A 16,509-nucleotide genomic window follows, 5' to 3' on the forward strand; every position below is an offset into this window, starting at 1 on the left:
AACCTGGGGAGGACAAGGTTTATTTAGCTTACACTTTCACGCCATTATTCATCATGGCTGGAAGTCAAGATCTGAATTCGGACAGGGAAGGAACTGAGAGTCAGAAGCTGGTGCAGAGGTCACAGGGGAGTGCTGTTTAGTGGCTTGCTCCTCATAACATGTTTAGAACCCAGGACTATTAGCCCAGTGACAGCACCACTTATAAGGGCTGGACTCTCTTATGTGGGAACCCATGTCAAATTCTGCCATGTCAGAAATCCTGTGTTTAGGCTGTTTGCTGTGACCTTCGAGTTGCTGATCTTTACCTCACCAGGAGGTCTTGTGTTCTAGGCTATCCTTGGACTATTTACCTTAGAAAGAAGTAAAGTCTCAACTTGGCACCACCCAGAGGATCTTGGAAGTTCTTACAAGGAACTACTCAGAGATGTAGGAATTTCTACAGGGAGCGATTTAGGCTATTGCATTCTTGCCCGGGGTGAATGAGATAAGAATAGATCTTATTGACCTTGCCCTATATATGTTCCTCCTAGTCGGCAATAAAGTGAATCTTGATCAGAAATTTTCTGACTTTATTTGTTATTTCTCATGTCTCTGTATCCTACTTTCTTTTTTTTTTTAATTTACAGAATTTATTTTTTTTTGTTTTTTTGTTTTCTGTTTTTTATTAATTTATTCTTGTTACATCTCAATGGTTATCCCATCCCTTGTATCCTCCCATTCTTCCCTCCCTCCCATTTTCCCATTATTCCCCTCTCCTATGACTGTTCCTGAGGGGGATTACCTCCCCCTGTATATGCTCAAATGGTATAGACTCACTTATATCTGCATACTAGCCCAAGGGGCATGTCCCATGAAAGCCTTCACTTACCAGGAAACTGGGACAGAGGGGAGGACATCTTATTGGGACTCTAAATGAGAGAAGCATGGGAGAATAGCAAAGTAGAAGAATCCAGAGGGTCCTAGAAACCTACAAGTAGAACATTATGATAGGCAGATTTGGGCCCAGGGGTCCCACTCAAACTAAGGCACCAGCCAAGGACAATACAGGTCTATCCTACTTTCAATCCCCATTTCCACTTTCAGGTGAACCCTGTTTCGATTTTTCCCATGGACTGGGACCCAACACTCTTATATCAATCACTAATTAAGAAAATACTCTTCAGATTCCCTACAACCTGATCTTATCAAGGCCTTTTCTTTTCTTTCTTTCTTGTCTTTTTTTATTAAATATTTCTACTTTTTTACATATACATTTATATTATTACACATATATACAATAAACTACGTACAACAAGAAGAAAAATGAAAAAAATCAGCAATTATATAAATGTTATATTCTTAGTGTTTTGGCTATTTGTATTTGGCAGCTTTGAAGAAAACATCTTTCCTCTCTTAATTTAGGTTTCCTCTTCTCAGATGATTCTAGCCTGTGTCAAAGTGACTATCCAATACAGTTCCCTAAAAGAATCTCATGAGGTAAAATGTTCATGTCCGGGTAACTTCATTTACTATAACTATTAGAAATTAATAGTTTTCCAGTATCATAACAGCAAAAAAATGAGAGAATTAGATTTCATTCTTGGTCTTTCTAAAAACACTCTTAAAATTCTATTCTGGATAAAACATTTGTACATTTCAAAGGTAAAATGCCACAGTCACAATTTATAGCAAATATATAAACTGCAAAAGGAAAAAAGGCAGACCAGTTTTATTTACATGTTTTACTGGGCAATATAACTGAATTAATAGCATGTGCATACTTTAACCTCATCAAAGAAAAATCAGATTGAAAGCTAAGTGCTGTGTTTTAAGATCTTTTAAGAGAAGGACTGCATTTTCTGAAAAGCTATTATTTCAGAACTGAAAATTGTCTATGTGATGTTGAAATTCTCAATGGAAGGAAAATTAAGACATATTTACATAATATTATTAATTTATTGATAATTTTCAGATTCTTTCTCTCCCAGTAGCCAAGATTTAGCAACTATTTACTCCACACAGGCAAATAAAAAAATAAATAAATAAATAAATAAATAAATAAATAAATAAAACAAGAAGCAGGGGCTTCAAGGCTTTGCACTCATACAGCGAGATTTGAACATATCTTAATGATAGTGCTCTTTCTAATCAGTGGACCCTGTAGGCAACAAGATTCATACTATTTTCTCTTGGAAAGTGAACTATGTCAATGACAAAAGTATATTTTCTTGTAAATATCTCTCTGCTTAATAACAAAGCCAGGCTTAAGAATTTTCATCATCACCTTCTTGGACTTCGCAAATATAGGGTGTATAGGGAAAGAGCATGTTTTGCTAAACTATAAATACAGTTACTTACTACCATTATTAGGCAATTACTTGTTTTCTATTATGTACTTATAAAGTTTAGTGTGAAATAAAGTGTAAGAATAAAGGTTGTCATCTTACTGTTTGATGAAAAAATACATAACTTCTGAACATGTCTTTGTTTCGATTCCCAGCAGACTCTGCAACTCCACAGTGCATCACATTTTCCCTATGCTGTCTCTACATTGCTCTACTTAGAATTTTGTGATAGACACAGAAGTCCAGTAAACACAAATGTATTTGAAGGCAGAACCTAGGTCTCATTTGAATCTCACTTATTTCAAAATCCTCATCCAGTTAAGATTCTGAAACAGCTTGTAGCCTCGGACAATTACTGTGCTATTCAAACTGGACAACTTCTAGTTCCAGATCTCTCGGAGCAACTAGAATCACTCCCTTTGGCCATTTTTATGTACTTCTAAAAAACGTTTCACTGTTACTTGTTCATTCTGTACTATTTTTCCAACCTAGGCACTTCTGCTAAAAACAAATAACTTCCAGGCTATTTGACAATGGACAATCAATTGGGATGCTCTTCTCTAGAAACCACCTTTCCTGCTCTAAGCTTTTCTCAGTTGCCTGTAGTTCTTTGTGTAGGGTTGAGCCCTGAAAATGTACATAGGAATAAAATTATATGTACAGAAGAGGTTATAATTAAGTGTATTTGTATATTAGGAATATATGTATCTGAATGAGAATGGCGAGTGGTTTATAGAAGGGGTTGGAGGGAGAAAGGGAAGGGAGAAATATTATGAGGTATATTCCCTCAAATTAAAAACTATTAAGTATTTTTATATTGCAAATTCTTTTCTGTGTTCTCCTCATATATTTAATAGACTATTTTAATCGTATCATAAAAGTAATTATTTATTTATGTAAGAATCAGAATTTTCAGAATTTTTATGTAAGTACCGATGAGACTAAAATTGAATAAACATTATTTCCGTTTTTCAGAAGTCAGAAAAATCTGTCTCTTTGGCCTGTAATCACCTTACACAGACTTCATACCAACTAGCGCAAGAAGCCTTTAATTTTCTGACCACAGAATGCATATCAAAAGCAAATAGGAGCTTATTTGAGATCTAGGGAAATAGGAAACTGCTGTATTACCAAAGCCAAGGAAGTTTAAACTACTACAATTATCTGAGCACTTATTCCAATTCCACAAACTCCCCAAAGTTAATAGATTTTATTAGACCCTTTTCAGAAGTCATGCTTTCTGGCATTCGGATTTATTTGTTGTCCTGCCTAAAAGTATCAGCTGGAGTCAAGGTCATCTTCTACCCCAAAGTTGGTGTAATTAGTAGCAATTCAGTGTTTCACTGAACTTACACTGAGGTTATTAACTGTGTTTCATGCAGAGTGTCAAAGCAACAAGGGCAACACTGCCAATCTCTCCAGCTTCAGAGTCACAGCTTCTAATTTAATTCACCCGTTAGTAAGAAATATGCAGTCTGTGTAGTTTATTAATGACTTGAGAAGTAATTTCAGAGATGTTCTGGAAATATTTATTCATATATGAATCATGCATTTCAAATGTGAAACTATGGATCACATATAAGTCCTTTTAACAGCCTTTATTTAAGAGCAATGTATTTTCTGAAACAATTTTGGCATAATTTTAATTTAACATTTAAATGAATAGGCATATTTACATAATTTGACCTGAACTGAACTTAAGAGAATTGGTTAAGGAATCTTTTGTTTCTAGAAGTTGTATTGCAAGAAATACTTGTACATTACTTGACTGTTTTAAATCAAGAATTTACTACCCTATGAGCAGTTAGGATTTTCATAAACTCATGTCAATGAAAATAAAGAATATTCCTATTAACTTAAAATACATAAATTAGTGTAATAGAAATTGGCTTAAATTGATCTAAGTCAAATAAAGAGGAAGGGTGAAAATAAAATGCCTTAAATCATTTGCTGTCTTACATTAGGCAACTCATAAGAATGCTCTGAGAAAATACAATATAACTTATATGTTCATTGTCCATATAGAATGATTCTGGGAAAAGTATAAACACAGATTTTCCTAATATGTCTTATATGTTGTAAAACCTGGTAAGTATCGAAAATTTTACAACTTTGTGGGAATATGAGTTCACATGAAGCAGAAGTAAATTCTTCATTTTGTTTAGAAATGATTGTGTATATATACATATACATACATACATATATTACACATACATACACACACACACACACACATACACACACACACACACACATCCCTCTTCCACATGAGATTTGCTAAAAAATTACAGCACTTTATGTCAGCCTGCCTTGAATTGCCTGACTCTTTGGCTACTGCCTGATTTCCCCATCTATACCTTCAGCCAGAAGTCCTATTAATCCATATAGTTGCGGCAGTGGTAATGTGGCCTGTGGTGAGACAAAAGAACCTCCAGCCCTAGAACACATGTACTATTTGTTCATTATGAGCAAGACATTAGAATTTATATTAGAGATCTGGTGTTTTTTATTATGAACCATGTTTCATATATCTAACTATAGAAAACCAATTCATATTATAGAAGCTTTTGAAAAGACTGAAGCAACATTACCTTTTTTATTAGACTAAATTTCAAAACCTGTCACATTTTGCCGTAAACATGCTTTTGTGTACAAACTGTCTAGATAAGAAATTATTACTTAATTTTTACAAGTTAAAAAAATTAAAAACCAACATATTGGCAGTTAATTTTTAAAAGCCCGCACAACCATGGAAATTGTGTTTTATTACTACCATAAAGCCCAGAAACATTTTAATAGCTAAACACTCATAATAAAATCTCATAAACAACTTCTTGATTTGCACACTTTGGGACTTAACTGTGTTGAAATGATATATTTTCGACATTCTTAATGCTCTGTTTGAGTGAGTCTGTATGACTAATTCAGAACTGTCATGATCGTAATAGAATCATTCTTTGTTAAGGCTCAAGTCTCTTTTCTCATCTCCTGACAAATGTTCAAGTTTTTATATTCTTTTATTTAAAGCCATCTATTTAAAAGTGGAAAAAGCAAGTACTTATGAGAAAAAGGGAAAATTGATTAAAGGTATATAGAATTCACACACATCTTAGATACAGCATCACGTGTAGGAATGATCAAAACCACAATTAAATAATTGATTTAAGCCTGTTTGAACTGAATAAATGCTTTTGGTTCTAGTTTCAAGTGCACATAAAATTTTCTGTTTATCATACTTTAACTTTTATTTTTAATCTTGAGACAATTGAAAGAATATGCAAATAAGTAATACTCTTTTAGGATATATATTTTAGACAATTAGTGATCATTAAAATCGTCTATATCGGTGGTTCACAGCCTTCCTGGTGCTTGACCCTATAATACAGTTCCTCATGTTGTGATGACCCGCCCCAACATAAACTTATTTTTGTTGCTACTTCATAACTAATTTTGCTACTATTCTGAATTGTAATGCAATAATCTGTGTTTTCTGATGATCTTAGATGATTCCTGTGAAAGAGTCTTTTGTCCCCCAAAAGAATTGTAACCTACAGGTTGAGAATCTCTGGTCTATAGTAACATGGGTAGAATTTGGTAATCCATTTCAAATTCTCTATGCTAGAGCAAACTAAATGCTGAGATAAATTTTATTTTCCAAATACATAGCTCAATTTTTAAAAAAGGAAATGTCACTATGATTGTTTCAGTGTCTTTAGAGAGTAAAATCATTTATTAAAATTTTTAAAAAATTAATTTATTTACTATAATTTATTCACACTTTACTTCTTGATTGTTATCCCCTTGCTCTCATCTTCCCATTCCCAACCTCTCTCCCTTTTCTACCCTATTCCCCTCCCCAAGACCTCCGACAAGGGCGCCCTCCTTCCCCACTGTCTGACCATACACTATCAGGTCTCATCAGGATCGCCTGCATCCCTTCCTCTTTTAAAATTTATTATTGGAAACTGTTCACATTAATGGTTCTCTGCATTCAACTCTACATAGATTAAGAGGAGTTTGTATGCTAAAGTTTTTTTCAACTACAATTTTGAAGTGTGTGATTATGTGTCATTTGAATGGGAATAGCACCCACAGACTTGTATTTTAATACTTGGTCATAGGGAATGGCACTAATAAAGATAGTCTTGTTGGAGCAGGTGTGACCTCCTTGGAGGAAGTCGATTCCTAGGTGTGTGTGCCTCGGGGTCTTTTTTTTTTTTTCTTTTTTTTTATTAATTTATTCTTGTTACATCTCAATGGTTATCCCATCCCTTGTATCCTCCCATTCTTTCCTCCCCCCCCCATTTTCCCATTATTCCCCTCCCCTATCTCCCCTATGACTGTTCCTGAGGGGGATTACTTCCCCCTGTATATGCTCATAGGGTATCAAGTCTCTTCTTGGCAACCTGCTGTCCCTCCTCTGAGTGCCACCAGGTCTCCCCCTCCAGGGGACATGGTCAAATGTGAGGCACCAGAGTACATGAGAAAGTCATATCCCACTCTCCACTCAACTGTGGAGAATGCTCTGACCGTTGACTAGATCTGGGTAGGGGCTTAAAGTTTACCGCCTGTATTGTCCTTGGCTGGTACCTTAGTTTGAGCGGGACCCCTGGGCCTAAATCTGCCTATCATAATGTTCTACTTGTAGGTTTCTAGGACCCTCTGTATCCTTTTATTTTGCTATTCTCCCATGCTTCTCTCATCTAGCATCCCAATAGGATGTCCTCCCCTCTGTCCCAGTTTCCTGGTAAGTGAAGGCTTCCGTGGGACATGCCCCTTGGGCTAGTATGCAGTCTAAGTGTCCATCAGTAGAAGAAGGGATAAAGAAACTGTGATACATATACACTATGGAATACTACTCAGCTATTAAAAACAAGGAATTCCCAAAATTTGTGGATAAATGGATTGAGCTAGAAATGATCATAATGAGTGAGTTAACCCAGAAGCAGAAAGAATCAAATGGTATATACTCACTTATATCTGCCTCGGGGTCTTTTAAGCTCAAGTCTGTCCAGTGTGTCTCAGTTTTCACTTCTGCTGCCTGAGCATCAAGATGTAGTACTCTAAGCTCCTTATCCAGCACCATTTGCCTTCAGACTGCTATGCTTCCTGTCGTGATAGTAATGGACTAAACACCTGAAACTTTAAGGCAGTCTCAAACAATGTTTTTCCTTTATAAGACTTGCCGTGGTCATGGTGTCTCTTTACAGCAATAGAAACCCAAACTAAGACATACATACATACATACATACATACATACATACATACATACACATATATACATATATAAAAACATACATACAAAAAATCTTGTCTGAATATTTTAGTCCCTCCCAAATTCATATGTTCAAAACCTAACTATTACCATGATAGATCTAGAGACAGACACTTGAGAAATCAACAGATGATGAGTTTGAGTCCTTCTTGAAAAAAATATAAGAAATAAACATTGATTATAATACATCTGAGTTACTCTTTTACATTCCATGATAGCATTGCCTCTAACTTTTATATGTTGAAATTTCACATAGCGTTATGTTTTACAAATTTGATATAAATTCTCTAGAGTAGAAATCATAATTATGATGTTTACATTGATTATATAAACAATTTCATTACCAGTCTAGATTTTGAAATATATGACTATTTGAACAGATAACTAGACATAAATGTCTTAATATTGATCAAGTCATCCATATACTTATGGTGCATTTTATAGAAAGAAATATCAATATTTAGAAACATTTGTGTCTTAAATATGAATGGTAAATTATGATATTTATTTAAAATACTCTAGTAAATATATACAATTTATCATAAAAGTTACTTTGTCTAACATCAAACAACAGAATTATTATTAAGTTCAAGTCACCATTAAGTAATGATGCTGCAATTAATGCCTACTAGAAATTTCAATTGAGATGATTAAAATTGAAAAGTAATTCTAGTTTAGCATTTAAATTCTAAAGTGTCTTGTATTAATACATCAGAAAAATATTATTACATGTATAAATTATTATACATATGTTTTGCACATGGACACAAATTGGGTTTGATGGATACCCAATAAAGATAAAATTTTATGCAATAAAAAAAGAAATTTCCAAGGCTATTATAAAGTGAAAAATTTAAATTAAGCATCACTAACATTTTCTTACTTAATATGCCATATATAATGTGTGTATGTATATATTGAAAAATAAAATGGTTTCTTAGGCCAGTGACTTAAAAAATACCAAGAAACTCCAAAAGCAAATTTTAAAATGTGTTATACCAATTATCTTTTGTAATGAAAATGTTTGATCTATAAAACTTTTAGATATTAGTTATATACCACAAATCACTAATGTTTTAAATGTCATGGAAAACTGATATCGGTCAAAAGACACATAGTGATCAAGAACTGGAGAACTTTAATATGCTCTAAAATCATTTCACCTGTTTTTCAAGTTCATAATCAGAGTAGTTTGAAATTAAAAGGTGATTAGTAAATTAAGACTAAAAATTCCAGAAGAATTCAAAATGTAATTGTATTTTTGAAAAAAAAATTTCCCATGTAATGAACTGAACAATTATACACAGATTTCATAATTTTTGAAAATAGCTGATTCTGTTTTTCAAAACTCTACCTTGGCAAACATATTACTACTCCCTTTTGCTCCCTCCAAATTTCCTCACAACCACTTTTTTCTTCTCTTTCAAATTCATGGCGTTTTTTAAAGTAACCGTTGCTTCATATAAATAAATAAAGTATGTATGTATGTATATATACATGCATATATTCCTAAATACATAAATACAGTCTTTCTGGAATCTACATTACATATGGATTCAGAACTGACCTTTGGTATTGGATAATCAGTCACTGTGTAAGACTATTTCTCTGGCTCCTCACATTCCTTATTTGTCTTTAGTTGTGTGCATCTGATGTCACTTGGGCATTCCTCTGTCTACATTAGCATGGCTGTTGCATGTTTAGGCAGTGACACCATGGGGATTTTTACGGTAGCTTCTGATATAACAAAAGAGAAATCATGCCTGGTATCAGGCACATAGGCAGCTACCCAGAGCTCTGAAGCTTGCAGGGTCTTAGAATTTTGTTGAAAGTTGATTCCAGAAAGAAGGTGTGAACTGCAGCCTATGTTAGTATAAAAACAAACTGGGGACCTGAATATATTTTACTAACAGAAAACTAAGTTTGAGTCAATACGGCAGTCACAGTCAAGCCAAGCAAGGCTGTCAACCGAACAGAATAGAATCTAAATGTGTCTTCACATCATAGCCATGTCAGGTAAACGAGACTCTGCCAATCTGCTTGTGTCTTTATATTACTGTCTCTTCTCTGGTTATAAATATAACCAGCAGATATGGCCGAGTGAGACACTTTCAATTTTTTTTTCTGAATATAGGAGACTACTAATATTTTTCTGAAAAATATTGTAATATTAATTCATGTGAACTTTCTTTAAGTTATTGAATTCATAAGGCAGCTCTGAGAAATGTGCTTCTGTTTTGTGTTTTTTGTTCGTTGGTTTGTTTATTTTGATGAAAATGCTCAAACTCAGTTTGGTTCTCCTTTCAATGTCCAAAACCTCTACAAAGAAATCCTACCGCTAAGCCTCAAAGGCACCTCCAGTATTTATTTATTCCTTGTCTTCCAAGCATACTTAAAGAGATTCATTAGTTTTTTAAAAACACTTTTTTTCTGTTATATTATTTGTCTAACAAAAGCTTTTCCTTGTATAAGATGGTTTTTAAGCTTATTACTACAAGAATGTCTTTGACACAAAAGGAGACAAAAAAGTTCCCAAGGTCATGACTTAGATGACTTGGGAATAGTTTATTTTGCTACATTTCATCTTAGCTTGTAATTCAGATACAGCCAAAGTTCTTTTTATTTATTTCAACTTTAATGTATATCATTTCTGGGGTAGAACAATGTGGAATAATATGAATTACGATATTGCATGCAGAGGTATTGTCCATGACTCACTTGCTATAACTTCTTATTCTTGTAAAGATAAATGCTACAATTTATTAAATTCTGTTTACTCCTAATAAAATCATATGTATTCCATTAACTTCATATTACACTGAGAGAAGAGAATTTAGTGATAAGAAGAAATTTTGCAAAACAACTTTATTCTTTCCCTTTGGTTCACAGTTATTGTTAGACAATATGGCCTTCTTGTCAGTTCTGTTAATCACAATATTGAAATATTTCGTATAATTTGAATAACATACTATCCCCAAACATATTTACATAAAAACTTCTCAAATATGATCGGTAGGCAAAACCTCCATATCACAAAACTAACAGAGTAAAACACCCATGCCTGCTTTGCTTACATACTAAATAAATTATCTAATTTTTGTTCCCCAACTATGGACTAGAATGTAAGTAGTATTCGTGACTTGGTTACTTTTCTAATCTCCTGATATTACTTGGAAAGAAAAGAGAAAAATGGGGATTAGGTTCACATTCATGGTGTTCTGTTTTTTAGTACACACAAGATATATAGCACACTCAGTTAAGCAAATATTCCATTTATTATTCAAATCTTCCCACCTTCTAAATGTTTATTTTTATCTTTAAATAGGAAAATAAAAGGGGGCTGTTTTATGTTTGTATAGATGCATGTTGTCTTAATATTTTTTGACTTTTGACATAGTGTTTTAGTTAGAACGTTTCTCTCTTTTGTTTGCTTCTTCCAAATTCTCCCATACTGTTCCTTCCATGCTCTCATTCAACTTTATGGCCTCTGTTTTCACCAACTGTTACTGGATGCATATATGGATGGATTCAGGGCTGACTGGTACTAGACTACCAATTGAAATGCTCTTCCTTGGGAAAGGCCACTTCTCCTGGTCTCAGTTTCCTCAGTTGCCTGTAATTTGGGGGAGGACCACTTCTCCTGGTCCCCATTCTTTCAGTTGCCTGTAATTCTTTATGAAGAGTTGAGGCCTGGTCAGGTTTTTCCCATGTAAACTGGCATGTCCGTTGTTGTCATCCTTGTTCATAATCAGCCAGTTATATTGCTAAGCCGATTAATTCTCATCAACCTGATTATATATGCATTTCTTAATGTTTAAGAGTATATTTGTGTGAGAATAAGGTTAATTCTCTCACTTTTAATATCATAAAATTTTATAAAAACATAAATATATAAATTATAATCTGTAATAATAATGATGGTTATTTAAAACAATGAAAAGTAGAAACTTAGATATCTGTTCTTCTTATGCCTGAAATACTTTTACTTTGCCTCAGCTTTCTGTTCCTTTTTTTTTTTTAACTTAATACAAACATCTGTAAGAAAACCATTAAATCTTGCTTACATAACTTAACAGATACAGATGAAAAAAAATTTCATTCATCAGACACAAATAACCAAGGTATTTCTCAGAAACTCTTATTGCTATTGACAGCAAATTATTTTGTCACCACTCATTGACCTGTCATAATGTAGCTAGCTATAGTAATTAATAATTAACAGTTACCAGATTTGTTTTTTTCTGCTTCAAGAGAAAACAGGTTTCTGAAACTGTTGTGAAAGGCTACAACCCAATTACTTATCAAGAATGAATAAAATTAAAAGGAGAAACATATACTATACCAGAAAATTCATGTAAGGAAAGATATAAAATAGTTAAAAGTAAACCTCCTTGTTACAATTAAATTACCTGTAGAAACATATAATCTCCATGAACATACAGTTAAAATGTTACACGTAATATATTAGTATAGCTCTACAACACAAATGCTTGTAAGTAGGGAAGGTGATGGTTAAATGAGAAAATCTCTCTGCACTTTGTTGTAAATATATAGCATATTTTCTTTCTATAATTCCTGTAATTGTTATTGTTTTGCCTTTGAGTATACTTCAGCTTCTTTAAGTAAGGTTGCTGTCTTTGGTTTGAAATAAAGTACTTATTTGAATACCAATCATAGAGCATTCAAGCCAAGTACAAATTTACATTGGGTCAGAAAACTCTAGAATATTCCATCCTAGAATAGTCTATTAGTGGAGTCACTTTATGAAGACATATACTTTGAGTATTTACGTGAAATTCCAAGTGGTGAACCACACATGACTTCATTTTACAAAAATTCAATACCGTAAAAACTCAAATTTGTTAAGGAATATCAACCCAATAACATTAACGTAGGATATTTACGGCCAAATGCGAACTCCACATTATTGAGCATGTTATTTCTTTACACTTCAAAGCAAACAAAAACCTGTGTCCTAGCTTCACATTTCACGGTTGCTCAATGTAGTAGAGATGCATATTTTTAAAATGGCATCACATAATATTTGGATACTAGTCATAAGTGACACTAAAATAAAATATTACATTTGACTCAGATCCTAAGTTAGTAATTCTACATTATTCTAATTGTTGACCTAGTTACATTTATAATTAATATAATATAAATATGTAAATTGGATCTCATTTTTCTAATCTGAACTACACCCTTCTACACAGCCTACTTACTGGGCTTCTGATGCTAAAACAAAGAAGCATACTGTACCTCTTCTGCTGCTGCTTGATGCAGATGTGCTTGGGCTGGTTGTTATGGCTACAGTGGTTGTTACTGGTGCAGTGGTAAGTGAGGGGATGATAGTAGTGGGAAGCAAAGTGGTGGGAACATCTGGTGAGTGGAAAGAAACAAAATATAAAATAAAATCATATCATGCAAACAAAAGAAAGAGACAAATGATTCAAATTATAAATAGACACATCTTTTTTAGGCTTAATTTTATTTTAAAGCTGAAACAGAATAACAGGTACAAAACAACTGTAACACACAGGTTGTCATTTTCCTTTCACTTCTTTTCCAGGCTCCACAAAAAAAGAAACATCTGGGAGCTATGTTGGAGAATAAGTAAATCACTTGCGATATTTAGAGTGAAATTTAAAATGACAAAATTTCAGTTGCTCTTTGAGTCCTTTGAAAAGTCTCACATGCAGTAGCAAAATACGTATATGTAAAATAAAATGGCATGCTTTGTCAAAAAAGTAAACAAAGAAACAAACACACACAGAAATAAACACAAGTACTTCCATATAATATTAAAGAAGGGTTAACGATAAGTATGTATATGCATGTTAAATGCATTTGTTTTTCCTTTAAGAAAAATTATAGGAAACAGGATGGGAGCAATCTTTAGAAACAAACAAACAAAAGCAGCCAATTGTTATTATTATTGTTATTTTTGCTCCTCCTTTTTTTTTTTTCCACAAACGATGTTAATGTACAATTGAAAGTCTTGCAATCCTTACCCCAAATAGCTGGTAACGCCTTCTAACAAATGTGCAGTACCTAGGAGTCTGTAACAAGTATTGAAGTCAACTAGCATGGTGTGATGTGATGTTCTGACAGGTTTATGACACCAAAGAGTGGTTATTGAATAAGGATTTGAACTTTACATTTCTTTCTCCAATCCATAAATAGTCAAGATGTCATAAACTAGAATTTGGTTCAAATCCAGGGATAACACTGAACAGAAAAAATAGATTTGTTTATTTTGTTAAAACCAGTCGAAAGCATCCAGAGTACCAAAGAGAGACCCTGAGCAATGCTTCCACTGTCGAGTTATGAGAAGCCTCAGGAAAATCCCTGGAGAGAAATTTTGTTCCCAGCAGATAGGCATATAATTTACATAGCCAGGGAATTAGAAACACTTTCTCAATTACCTGTAATTACTGTACTAGGGTTTGATTTTGTAAGTTTGTCATGCAACCTCAGTATATTCCCAATGCTTGACAACTTATTTGGCTGTTGAAAGATTACTTGTCATTCTTTCAGTAAAAGTCTCTGAGTCACACCAAACATTTTTCTAGTGCTTTACTCTGATTAATAGCTCTACCCAATCTGCCAAGTCTACCGCTGAATCCTCCACACTGGGGACGTGAAAACCAGCACGAGATCACTCTCTTATCTTGGGTATTGATGTTTACACCTGTTTTTCAACAGGGAAAATGCTCCCTGGCCAGTCAAATTAAGAAAACAACCTCTGAAAACTCAATGGTGTTACATTAATCACTAGGGAGAATGGGCATTGCCAGGAGAGCAATTTATCACGCTCATAAGGTGGCACTGGCTTGCGGAAGAATTCTGTGAATGGATAAAAATTGTGTACTTGTGCCTATAGGCTTCTTCTTTGTTACTTTTAATCATATGTTCTTATTATTTAGTAAGCATTTAAAGAGATTTTTACATAGGATATAAGTAAATGGAAACATACTGAAAAAATAGTTAACTTTTTATGCATACCTAAAAAGGAAAATAATACACTATTTTTATGAAGATAATTGGCTCAGTTGTGGTCTCAAACACATTTCTGTAAAAATGAAAAATCAACATCTTTTAGTGCCACAATATTTTAAGAACAATGAAATCTGTATTCAAATAAAATATTATTTGGTTTTAATTTTTATTTTTCTCATCTCAGCAATGATAAAAATTCTAGATTTTAAAGGGGGAGCATATATAGGTTCATGTTTGCTAAGTATTTTAATTTTACTTTTTTTATTTTTGGAGACATGATTTCTCTATGTAACCCTGGCTATCCTGAACTCATTTTATAGACCTGGCTGGTCTTGAACTCACAGAGATCTATTTGCCTTTGTCTCCAGAGTGCTGGGATTAAAGGCATGCATCAACATGGTTGGCTCTAATCATTCTTGAATAAACCAACTTAGCCTCTTTCAAGTGTTCAATAAAATAAATATAGAATATTTTTTATTATATACCATTTAATGAACTAGTAACTTAGTACTTACTAATACAATTTATTTTTTAATCCTTATAAACTCTTTTGAAATGTGCAGATGAAAAAGTATACCACTCTCTAGTACCTAGAATGATTCCCAAGTATCTCTCATCATATTATTCCATCCTTCCTCCAAGAATCATGTGTGATGGAGAGTAATTGGATGACATTTGTGTAAAAGAAAGAAAAAAAAGAAAGAAAAGAAAGACAGACAGACATAAAGAAAAGTGGCAAGAAGTAATCTTTCCCAATCATATTACCCATTTTTAATTGTGATTAGACAATGTGCTATGTTTAATTTCCATGACTCTTCACCCTGGCCTTTTATTCATCATTCATCATCAGTTTAAATTATTTCAGCTCTAATTTGGAGTAGTAAAAGTTGAACCTAAAACACTGAGTTCCAAAAGATAATTAAAATAGGTAAAATCAATGATGTAATATTAGGTAGAATTGGAAATATCAGAAAGATTACAAATATTGCATGGAATTTCTGTATCATACGCAAACATTTTATTTGCTCTGATTTCATTCTAATCTTTTCCCACTTGATAATTCATCTTGGGAGGAAGGACTCTTGTTTACTAACCGATATAAATACATGATTCCTTAAGAGAACTAGAAACAAGACCACATATGCCAGGATGATATATTTGTAATAGAAATAAAAGTGTAACCTATTTGTCTCAAAAATACCTTCTACATATTCAAACTGGAAAAAATTGAAGGGAACATTTTAGAACTATAATGAACTTTTTGTATATTTAGTTAAAATGTTACTAATAGAAACAACAATATAATAAAAATATTTACTAATTCATAAGCTACTTATTATTCCAGATTATACTATGTGAATTATAAGACTTAAGGATGACTTGTTAGTTGGACAGATACTGGTTTGAGAGATTGCTCTATGGACAGTTCAAGTTCATTGCACCTGGATGGCTTGATCAGGACCTGAAAAATCAGACATTATGAAATGATTCTGAAAAGCCCTCCCATGTCCAAATATTCTTTCCATGTTTTTATAATATTCAACTTTGCTTTTAAAATGTCTTGCTCCTATAAATGAGTAGCAATATTTGATGAAACTTAGCAAATATCTAAGTGATAATTGTTTATTTTGGCCTTTTAGAAAATTATCACAAAGGCAGGATTACATTTTCTTACAAAAACATGAGCTATAAAGCTATTGATCACTTGCCTTATATTTTAAGACAACGTTTTACCATGTAGCTCTGGCTAGCCTCACTTGCCTGTGAAGACCACTCTGTCTCTGCCTTACAAATGGCACAAACGCAGACAAAACATTTTTGATGTATTTAGAATCAGAGGTATTTTAAAAGCCATTATACCATTATAGCAAGAAATAATCAACTAAGGCATCGACATATAAAACACAG

At 33.2% G+C, this 16,509-nt stretch overlaps 1 protein-coding gene across 3 annotated transcripts in view; it reads right to left on the bottom strand.

The window, feature by feature from the left end:
- Cadm2 (cell adhesion molecule 2) overlaps window positions 1-16,509 on the bottom strand; it is a 919,117-nt gene that overhangs the window by 50,185 nt on the left and 852,423 nt on the right. For 2 of the 3 annotated variants that reach the window (XM_051150131.1, XM_051150130.1), the window contains one exon: window positions 12,862-12,981. The exons of the other annotated variant lie outside the window; for it this stretch is intronic. In XM_051150131.1, coding sequence (XP_051006088.1) covers window positions 12,862-12,981 — 120 coding nt within the window. The remainder of the gene's footprint in view (window positions 1-12,861; window positions 12,982-16,509) is intronic. 3 annotated transcript variants of the gene reach the window in all.

The sequence above is a fragment of the Acomys russatus genome, chromosome 8 (assembly GCF_903995435.1).
Source record: "Acomys russatus chromosome 8, mAcoRus1.1, whole genome shotgun sequence".
In the NCBI taxonomy this organism is placed as follows: Eukaryota; Metazoa; Chordata; class Mammalia; order Rodentia; family Muridae; genus Acomys; species Acomys russatus.